The following is an 11077-nucleotide window of genomic DNA, read 5'->3' as shown; positions in this document are numbered from 1 at the left end:
TATTACCCATAAAAAAAATAAAATTAATAAACACTTTTAGTGCATGTTATATACTCATTTTCTTTTTCTCTTTTCTTTTCCTCCTTCTCATCATTTTTTCTTTCTTTTCAATTGATTGTTTCTCTTTTTTTCCTTTCTCCTTCTCCTCATTCATCATTATTATTGTTGTCATGATTGGCATTATTTTCTTCTTCTTCTTATACTTTTTTTCTTATTCTTATTTATGTTGTTTGTTTGTTTATTTGTTTGTGTATTTTAAAAATATTTTATAAACAAAATAAAAAAATAGAGTACAAAAAATAACAATAATAATTGTTAGAGAATCATTAGAGAATCATTAGAATCATTTTAGATCAGTTAGTATCGTTTATATTTATATAGCATATCTGTATATTAATTGTAGGATTCTATGCTTTTATTACTTTGATTCTTCTGGCACCTATATATACCCCTTGTACATTATACTTTTCATCAGACTGAATAATACACTCTTCAGATTACTCTCTCAATCTCTTGTTTCTAACATGGTATCAAGAGTTTAGGCCTTTTTTTTTCCATGTAAATTGGGTTTATAGCCTCTTGTTTCTTCTCCCTCACCAGTCTTCTTTAGCATCGTTTTTGGATCCTTTTCCGACGCTTTGGTTCGTCACAACCGGCCCCACCGTGTTCCTCTCGTCGTCGTGGTTCCAACGCTTCCAGAATCGCCGTCATCCGCCGCCGGACGCGCCGCCACGCGCCGCCCCAAGACGCTGTCGCGACCAACTTGCTTCTCCTTCCAGATTCATTCTGCACCGTCAGATTAAGCTCTGCGATCAACGGTCCACCGATCCTCCATGTGTCGCACATCTGCCGTTCTGCGCTGACTCGGCAGCCCGCACCCGGTCCAGACCCGGCCCGTTGTTTGACCCGCGTTCCAGTGCTTTTCCTGGTGACCCGCACTCAGACCCGACCCGGTCCACCATCTAACCCGCTCTCTAGCTCACCTTGCCCGCGTGTCATCTTCTTCCACTCGGACGCCGACACGTGGCCTCCTTACGCTGACGTGGCGCTGACGTGGCAGACAGTTGGACCTTTCCCGAGGCTTTTCGGTGAGCTCTTTCCGATTTTGCACTCCGTTTTCTCATTTTCTGCTCCGAAGTTGCAGTTTTCTCTCCTCTATTTGATCTCTATCTACTATTATGGGAAAGTCAGATGCTTTTGCTGCCACAGACAGAAAGGGTACATTCTGTCGAAACTGTAACCGTTTCGGGCACCTCTTCTCAGCCTGTCCTTCTGTTGAATGTCGCACATGCCACCAGAAAGGTCACATTAGCTACCATTGTTCACAGCTGTTCTGCCATTATTGTAAGCTCTGGGAACATTTGATTACTGCCTGTCCTACTCGCCCACCACGTCCTGATCACCTCAAGCATGCTTCTCAACCCGTCTCCTGTGTCTCTCTCTGATATTGCGTCTCTTCTTAAGCATCTTCTCTCCTTCTCTGGTAATACTCCTGCTGCTTTTTCGACTCCTCCAGGTAGTTCTACATGGTACTTTGATTCTGGATGCTTTAATCACATGTCACCTTTGCGTGATCTCTTCTCGTCTTTGTCTACCACTACAAATGCACCTTCTGTCAATACTGCTAACGGTTCCCTCTTGCACGCAACACACAAGGGTTCTATTTCCCAGCCAGCTCTTAATCTTCATGATGCTTATTATATTCCCAAGTTGAACTTTAATCTTATTTCTGTTGGTCAACTTGTTGATCTCGGTTTTGATGTCACTTTTTCCATTTCTAGTTGTCGTGTACAGGATCGTCGGACGGGACAAATCATCGGGACTGGACGTAAGGTCGGAAGGTTGTTTGAACTCGAGAATCTTCATATTCCTCCTGTACTAAATCTCTGTGCTACTTCTTCTCCTTCTACTCTTCACTTATGGCATCAACATCTTGCTCACACCTCCTTGGGAAAGATGCGTCCTCTTGTGTCTCAGGGTGTTTTGGGTCAGGTTAATCATGAGTCTTTTGATTGCATTTCTTGTCAAACTGCTAAACAACCCGCTTTATCTTTTCACAATAATTCCTCTCTTGCTTGCTCTCCTTTTGATCTTATCCACTCTGATGTTTGGGATCCCGCTCCCACCGCTTCTATGGGAGGAGCTCGATACTTTGTCATTTTCATTGATGATTACTCACGCTTTACTTGGGTTTATTTGATGACCAATCGCCATGAGTTACCTCAGATTTATATTAACTTTGCCACTATGATTAAAACTCAGTTCTCCAAGGTCATTAAGGTTTTTCGCCGCGATAATGCTATGGAATACGATTCTAAACTCTTAACCTTTCTTGCAGAGCAGGGTACCTTGTCTGAGTTTTCTTGCCCTGATACGTCTCAACAAAATGGCCGAGCTGAACGCAAACACCGTCACATTCTTGACTCTGTTCGTGCAATGCTTCTTTCCTCCTCGTGTCCTGAGCGTACTTGGGGTGAAGCTGTTCTTACTGCTGTTCATGTTATCAATAGAATCCCTTCTTCTGTTCTTGGTAATGTTACTCCCTTTGAGCGTCTTTATCATACCTCCCCAGATTATAGTTCTCTTCGAGTTTTCGGTTGTGTCTGTTTTGTTCTTCTTTAGCCTCATGAACATAGTAAACTTGAACCTCGGGCTCGTATGTGTTGTTTCCTTGGTTATGGCACTGAACACAAGGGTTATCGTTGTTGGGATCCTCTCTCTAAACGTATTTGTATATCTCGTCATGTTGTCTTCTGGGAGCATCACATGTTTTTTCGGTTCTCCTCCTTTGAGTCTATTCCTCCTACTCAGTCACCTTTTTTCACTAACCCAAATGTTGATCTTTTTCCTAGTGATGATTCTACAGGTTCTATCTCGGGTCACTCTCCACAGCCTCCTGTTCTTTCGCCTTCTTCATCTCCCGATGATTCCAGACCGGACGACGCTCCTACTCCTACCGTCATGCCTCCTCCTTCCACTCGCTGTTCCAGGGTGAGAAATCCACCTCCTCATCTTCTTGATTATCATTGTTTTTCTACTATTCTTCATCAACATGAACCTAAGTCATTCAGAGAAGCATCCACAAATTCAAACTGGCAACAAGCAATGCAGGAAGAAATACAGGCACTTGAAAAAGCACACACTTGGGACTTAGTTGATTCTCCTTCTAATCAAGAAGTTGTCGGAAGCAGATGGGTATACAAGATCAAGACTCGCTCTGATGGTTCTATTGACCGTTATAAGGCACGACTAGTTGCTCAGGGTTGTACACAAGAGTATGGTATTGACTATGAAGAGACTTTTGCTCCTGTTGCTCGTCTCACATCTGTTCGAGCTCTTCTTGCCATTGCTGCAGTCAAAAATTGTTCTCTCAGTCAGATGGATGTGAAAAATGCTTTTCTTAATGGAGATTTGAAACAGCAGGTCTATATGAAACCCCCTACAGGTTATCCTTGTCCTTCTGGAAAAGTTTGTCTACTTCACAAAGCACTCTATGGGCTTAAGCAAGCTCCTCGTGAATGGTTTGACAAGTTCAGCACTACCATATGCGGTCTTGGTTTCACTTGCAGTCCTCATGAGAATGCTCTCTTTATTCGTAAAAGTGACCGTGGAGTTGTTCTTCTACTTCTGTATGTTGATGACATGATCATTACTGGAGATGATACTGATTGTATCTCTGATCTTAAGGCGTCCCTTCAGCGTACTTTTGAGATGAAAGATCTTGGTTCTCTCGGCTATTTCCTTGGTCTAGAAGTCATATCCACCGATGATGGCATCTATCTCTCTCAAGCTAAATATGCTTCAGATCTTCTTGCTCGAGTCGGGATTACAAATAGTCGCACTGAGTCTACTCCTCTTGAGCCTAATGTTCCATTTACTCCTATGGATGGTACTGTTTTGGATAATCCTACTCTCTATCGACAGCTAGTTGGAGGACTCGTCTACTTAACTGTCACCCAACCAGACATCGCCTATCCAGTTCATGTACTTAGCCAGTTTTTGTCAGCTTCTCGTACTACTCACTATGCAGCAGTTCTTCGCATTCTTCGCTACATCAAAGGTACTCTATTTCATGGCCTTTATTTTTCTGCCCATTCCTCTTTGTCCCTTCAGGCATACTCCGATGCTGATTGGGCTGGTGATCCCACTGATCGTCGTTCTACTACTGGTTATTGTGTGTTTCTTGGCGACGCTCTCATTTCTTTGCGTGCTAAGAAGCAAACGTTCACTGCTAGATCAAGCACAGAAGCTGAGTACCGTGCCCTCGCCGACACTACTGCTGAGGTTATCTCGATTCGTTGGCTTCTCGAAAATTTGGGTGCTCCTCAGTCGTCCCCTACTGATATTTTTTGTGACAACCGCAGTGCTATTTAGATTGCCCATAATGATGTCTTTCATGAACGCACCAAACACATTGAGATTGATTGTCACTTTGTTCGGCAACGTATCCTTATTGATGTTGTTCGACTCATTGCTGTTGGAACACTGGATCAGACTACTGATATTTTCACGAAAGCTAATCACCCGACTCGTTTCCGGACTTTGTTATCCAAACTCAAGATGGTATTCTTAGCTCCCACTTGAGTTTGAGGGGGATGTTAGAGAATCATTAGAATCATTTTAGATCAGTTAGTATCGTTTATATCTATATAGCATATCTGTATATTAATTGTAGGATTCTATGCTTTTATTACTTTGATTCTTCTGGCACCTATATATACCCCTTGTACATTATACTTTTCATCAGACTGAATAATATACTTTTCAGATTACTCTCTCAATCTCTTGTTTCTGATAAAGAAAAAGAAGAATAACACCGAATTTTTTTATATAAAACATAAAAATGAAATAAAAATGCCATTAAAATTTGTTATATAAAACACAAGATGTTACCACAATAAACACAGAATTTGAATTTATCTCCACCTTATATTACAAGACAATTTATTGCTTAAGACTTACGAATATACAATTTAATTTTAAAATAATTTTGTTTAGATAAAATCTTTCATTTTTAAAATAAAACATAAGATATAGAAAAAAATTTATATCACTAACAAAACATGGAAAAAGATATATATTTTAAATTTACTAGTTTGACCATCCGAAGACTCATTAGCTTCACTTCTCTATTATTATTCTTGTTAGTATAGGATTTTTTTTACTGAAATATAGATAAATATAATAATTTCACAAAATCTTTAATTTGACTATTGGTAAGAGCTTCTGGGATTAGTATTGTTGTCTTTTAAGTATAGGGGCCCCTCCCCTTTGACCCAGCAATCATTCCAAAAATCTATAGTGCTTCCATCTCCAATCACTCGTTCCAAGGGGAGAATCATATTTTTTGCAAGTCAGCTCTAATTTTCAGAGATCATTCTTTATAGAAAAAAATTAAGAAGATCCAATCCTGAATTTAACCATTCCTGAATTTCGGGTATAATAGTGTTATTCATAAAATCACCACTTGGTGAGTCGAGGTTGTTGCTGTATATTCAGGTGAGTTTGGTGGTACAATGTTCATGTATGAGTTTTGAGGGGTGGTTGTGTTCAAACTTCAAAGGTTGGTCATGGGTCATGGGTATAGGATTTTTTTTTTTTACATACAGGGCCCAAGACCCAAAAGAAAAACATTAACAATTACAGAGACCCCTCTTACATCATTAAACAAAATCTGTGCCATTTCTTTAGGGAAGTTATCTAAAAAGTGAACGCCTATTGGATACTTAGTACTTTCTTTTTTTTTTGGTGTACTACTTAGTACTTTTTTTTTAATAGCCAATCAGCTACTTGGTTTCCTTCTCTATAGATATGTGAAAGTCTTATTTGTCGATTGTCTTGAACAGAGCTTCTATGCTTTTAACAAGAGCCATGTTGAGGGGTTCAGGTTTGGCATTAGAACGGGACTAAGAGCCCAGAAAAAAAAGAGACCTAAGTACAAACTAGGCGGGGATAAGGTATCCCCTCTTTCATCATTCCTAAGGATTCTAATAATTTCTGGAGCAAGTAAGTCCAGGAGCACAATCAGTGTCTACTAACAGGTTGGTTAATACTTAATAGTGATGGCTGAGTTTTGACTTTTGAGTCAACGGGCTGGTTCATGTATGATTGGCCTGGGTGAGATCCGGTTAGGATTCTGTGATGGAAGTGGGTTTTGGGTCCTTATGACAATGGGGTTAAGAAAGCTCTCCTGTTTTTCTGGTTTGTGGGTCTCGATTTTTTGGCTGAGATATTTTTCTTTGTTGGGCAAGGAGAGGGACTAGTTGGGCTGTGGGTTCTTTCCTGATGCTCCTTATTAGGCATTGTTTGACTTTATGATTCTTCTATGTTGTCTTTTCCTGCTTCTCTTGGGATTTCTGATTCATGGTTCGCGTCTTCCCTCAAAACATCAAACCTCGTACTTGCCTTTGAAGGTTGCTCCTTCATTCCACTAATTCCTTCAGGGGTGTTGATACAAAACTTGGGGTTTTTAAATACCTCATTTCTGGGGGGCTATTGATAGTGGGTAGACCAAACAAACAACAAAGAGAGCGCCCACGAACGAGCAGGCACTAGGCTTTAAAGTAGCAAAGGTTCTAGTATTACAAATTATGTTGAGGAGAAAGGTTCAGGTCCAAAAACCGTTGCACTCGAGGGTTCTACGAGAACTGAGAAAGAAACAAGAGATAGAAACAACACCTTATGACCTTATCATTCATATCTATTATATTTTAACTGTCCAACTTGGTCACAAACACAAAAGGCCCAACACACAGACCTTGCCAACGTAATCATGCTCCCTGGATACCCGAGAGATTTTAAAATAGTAAAATATCAATGCCAATTATTCATATCCAGGTAAGCAAAAAAATGAGAACAAAATCTCGCAAAGTGCTATATAATTTACTACATCGGTTGACAAATCTTAAGTAACAAAATTGGCCTCCAATAAAATGCACGCTGCCATCTTTCTCCCTCAAAATACTGCAAAAATGGTATCAAAATTCAGATATTCAGTTTCTCTTAAGATGCCAATCGAACTCTTTTCCCTTCAATACAAAACTTCCGACTCCCTGTAAGCTGCACTCAAAGGACCAAACAAAGCATGTCACCACTTGGTAGAGAATACATGAAGCAATGATAGCATGAACGTTTGAAGGGGGTTAGTTTGATTAGTTTTCCACAAATGATGTGTAATACAAATATCCATACCTTTTGTTTCAGGTAAGCAATAGCCTCTTTTTTCGATGAAAAGTTGGACAAAACCGAAGATGAATGCTCATCAATAAGGGCTTTGAGCTGTTTCAGTTTCAATGATTCTCCAGGCACCTGTATTAAGCCAGTGATCAATCATCAATTCAACAGTGAGAAAGGGAAGATGCAGAATTGTAATAAAATAAATAGGCCTCACCGTTCGTAAAAGTTGTTTACACAACTTCTTCAGCTTCACTTTGGATTCAACAACCTTTTCTACTTTGACTAAATTGTTGTGTGTTTGTTTTTCCAAAGAATCAGTATCATTAGATCCTTCATCATCACTATTATCAAATGATGTCTTTTTACCCTGATAATAGCAGCCAGCTACTTTTTTGGGCCTGTCCTTTATGCCTAGTCCTTGCTTTCCGGTGGTGGATTTGTCCTTAGTATAATTAGGATCACAGCATAGTACGAAAAATTAAGATCAGTCCAGCCTCACAAGCAACTGTAGTTCATAGCTCATAATTGAATATCCCATGTGACTAATATTGTCATTTGATTAAACGTTATGCAGCACATTAAAAAATTTCAGGGTAAGGAAACATATACTTGGACTAGGTTGTAGAGATTTTCTTGATCTTCTTCATGAAATGCAGTTCTCTCCATCCTGTTTTTAGCACCTTCAGATGTAAGGAATTTTCTCTTCTTTAATTCTGCCCCAAGAAATCCACCAGAAACAAACCCATACTTATAGCCCCACCACTCTGGAGGAATGCTTGGATAAGCAGGTTCTGTGCCAAAACAATAGAAACGGATTAAGGATCCAAGAATAAATAAATGACAGAATAGAAATACCAAGGACACAATGTACAGGTTTAGGATTAAGATTTTCAAAGAGAGTACTTTAGGCTGTGGGAGAGTGCTCAGTACTAAGTACTAATTGATAGCTCTTAAGAGTTTAATATGATCAATTATTTTTTAAATGGAAGATAAGAGGTCTTGACAACATGCAAAATAAGGAATGAGGCTTTGATATGAATGTAGTATTATAATGAAGATATAATGACGATATACATAGTATAGAAACCTCATTGCAAATTTGTAATTTTAGATTATACCTTTAACATTTTGAATTTCAGATGCCTTTAACAAGTCCAGTTCATCATCAACGTCAGATACTTCACCCTTTTTAACCTATTATCAACAAAATCCCAGACAATGTTAAATCAATTAATGCTGAAATATATTGTGGGGAGGCTTGACTTTAGAAAATTGCTACATAACCACACAAAAGTTCCACATCCATATTACACAGAACAACCACTGCTTAACACTCGGATACTAATATAAAAAAGTAATGCAACATTCCCTTTATTATCAATATCATCATGTCAAATTGTGGATTTGTGGCTACACTAAAAGAAATGGTTTATCCATGCTTGGAGTTTGGAACTTACAAGAATTCCTTCAAGATCCTTTAAGGAATATTCAGAGACGAGCTTCCCCCTCTCTCTTCTCTTGTATCTGAGCATAAAGAAAAGCAAAAGAAATATATATAGTTAACTACACAGTAGAACCCCAAAAAGAAAAGGAATTAAATTGAAAGCGCATCGACACAGACCTTCCTTGTGGTCTGGTAGCTTTGGAGACAGAGTCCTCATCATCAAAAGGTACACTAGTCTTGGTTCGCACATTAGGTTTTCTTTCCTCTATTCCTGCCAAGGAATGACAGAAAAAAACATTAATGAGGCATCAGAATGCAGTAAAGTGGACATTTTGTTGGAAATCATAATTGTGAATATGATACCTGAGTCTTCAACTTGTGGAGCTTGCTACAAATCACATGTAAAGAAATATTTGAGTCATCAAAGTAGTAGAATAAGGACCAAAAAGCGAAACCATGAGTTGAATGTGAGACATACCACTTTCAACCTTTTGAGGATATTATCAAACTGAGTAGTGTCAAAAGCCCAATTGTTTGGCTTCTCTAAGCCAATTCCTATTGAAAAATAAGCACAAGCATAAGCAAAAGCATAGTATAGAATTGAATTTAGAAGAATGACGAGAAACAGTACCAATAGTGTCTTGCTTGTTTTGAACACGGACATAGCCTTTGATTCCCTGCTTCTCTTTGCCAAGGCCTTCACCTTCTTCCCATCCCTAAAATCAAATCAAATAACATTCAAATTCAAGGAAAACAAAAGAGAGAGAAGAGAAGCAGCAGCGCACCATTTGCTTCATGAGGCGAAAAGCAGCGGATTGCCTGGCGACACCGACATAGCAGACAGGGGATTCAGGTGCCGCCATGCCTGCCAACTATTCTTCTTGTTGTGCAGTTATGCCGCCGATTCTGTGTTTGGTTGTTTGCACAATACAAACTTGTGTTGTGCTTACATTCGTGGCGGGTTTCACTTTTGCTCCTGCGCTCTGCCCTGCCTTCTCTCTAATTCACCGCACCACAATTGCCTGTTCATCGAGTTTTGGTCAATCCCATTAAATCATATGAATTGCTGCATGTTCTTTAATATCTACATTGCATATACAAAACTTCAAGATACAAATAGGGAGTTAAACCCCATTTTGGTCCCTGAGATTGGCGAGCTACACTGATTTGGTCTCTGACTTCCCAATTGTTATAATTTGGTCCCCAGATTAAAAAAAGTGCACCAATATAGTCCCTCCTCAATGCAGTTAGTTTGATAGCTCAAATCTTGTCATGTTGGACATATTAAAACGACGTTGTACACTGGCGCTTAAAGAGCACTAAATGATGTCATTTCAGGTTTGAACAATACTAAAAGGGTGGGGTATTACGTTTTAGTATTGTTCAAACACTCAAACGACGTCATTTAGTGCCTTCTTTAGCGTGACAAGGCTTGAACTACGTCACTAACGGTGTTGAGTTCCGGCAACGATGATACACGAGGGACTAAATTGGTACACTTTTTTGAATGTGAGAGACCAAATTGTAGCAATTGGGAAGTCAAAAACCAAATCAATTGGACTTAACTCTACAAATAGGCATGACAACGATAAATTCAAATTCAACAATGGCACAAGAGGAACAGTCATTTTGTTTAATCATCCTTAACTCTGTTTGAAAACAACAACAAACACAAGTAATAGTGCTTCTTCAGCAACAACACCCACAATCATCTCATCATCATTAATCACAAATTAATCAGCACCCTCAACAACATTCTTGCTATAATAATCGTTCCAATCTTCTTCATCAGCATTCCTTTGTCTTCTATTACCACACTCCATCAAGGTCAGAAGACACAAACGCATTGAATAAAATCACAGAAGACTTACGGAAGGACGAGTGGCGAACGGCGAAGAGGATGACGAACGAGATGCGACGAAGACCGGCGAAGATGCTGCTGCCGCGGCGATGAAGACAGGCCAAGATCTTGCTGGAGGCGACGACGGAGACCGGACTGGAAGCTGCGATGAAGACCGGGCTGGAGGCGGTGACGTTCAGGCTGCAACGAGGGAAGGGGACGACGATTCTGCCTCAGCCCTCAGACGCGGGAAGACGACGATTTTGAGGTGAAACCGTGAGAGTTTGAGACGGTGGCGGTAAGAGGGAAGGAGCGTGGCAGTAAGAGGGAAGGAAGGTGGCGGACGTCGGTGAGAGGAGAGCCGGAGAGGTTCGAATTTCTGGGCTGGAATTGTGAGAGGATTTGAATTTTGGAAATGGAGAGAGTATAAGGGTGACGGCACTGAGAAAAGGGTGATAGGGTTAGGGTTTACTTTCTCAAAACAAACTAGTGTAAAACCCACATATATTGGTCCAGTGTAAAAATTTGTTAGTACATGTCTGTCCGTATTTATTAATAGTAGTATATGTCTATTGATTTTTTTTTGGTGACAGTATATGTCTATTGATTGATATTAA

General features: G+C 39.8%; 1 protein-coding gene across 4 annotated transcripts; it reads right to left on the bottom strand.

The window, feature by feature from the left end:
- LOC107630756 (G patch domain-containing protein 4) lies at nucleotides 6667-10979 on the bottom strand. 4 transcript variants are annotated; one of them, XM_016333980.2, is made up of 12 exons: nucleotides 10492-10979; nucleotides 9406-9642; nucleotides 9252-9336; nucleotides 9099-9175; nucleotides 8984-9008; nucleotides 8798-8891; nucleotides 8634-8700; nucleotides 8295-8370; nucleotides 7786-7973; nucleotides 7391-7618; nucleotides 7192-7308; nucleotides 6667-7059 (listed from the first exon to the last, which is right to left on the bottom strand). In XM_016333980.2, the coding sequence occupies exons 2-12, from the start codon at nucleotides 9481-9483 to the stop codon at nucleotides 7003-7005; spliced, it is 1092 nt and encodes a 363-aa protein (XP_016189466.1). In that variant the 5' UTR covers nucleotides 9484-9642; nucleotides 10492-10979; the 3' UTR covers nucleotides 6667-7002. The 4 variants fall into 4 exon arrangements, with proteins under 4 accessions (XP_016189466.1, XP_016189467.1, XP_020974798.1 ...); XM_016333981.2 differs by having other exon boundaries at nucleotides 7786-7967; XM_021119139.1 differs by having other exon boundaries at nucleotides 8798-8885.

Source organism: Arachis ipaensis, chromosome B03, assembly GCF_000816755.2.
Source record: "Arachis ipaensis cultivar K30076 chromosome B03, Araip1.1, whole genome shotgun sequence".
Taxonomy (NCBI): Eukaryota; Viridiplantae; Streptophyta; class Magnoliopsida; order Fabales; family Fabaceae; genus Arachis; species Arachis ipaensis.
Note: the sequence above shows the minus strand (reverse complement) of the source record. Positions and strands in the feature narration are given on the sequence as shown.

Bases quoted from the DNA above. Each gene is read 5' to 3' on its own strand.
- LOC107630756 (XM_016333980.2), bottom strand. From the start codon at position 9,483: ATGGCGGCACCTGAATCCCCTGTCTGCTATGTCGGTGTCGCCAGGCAA. The intron at 9,337-9,405 runs GTGCGCTGCTGC...ATTTGATTTTAG, and splicing joins TTCGCCTCATGAAGCAAATG to GGATGGGAAGAAGGTGAAGG. The intron at 9,176-9,251 runs GTACTGTTTCTC...ATTTTTCAATAG, and splicing joins AAACAAGCAAGACACTATTG to GAATTGGCTTAGAGAAGCCA.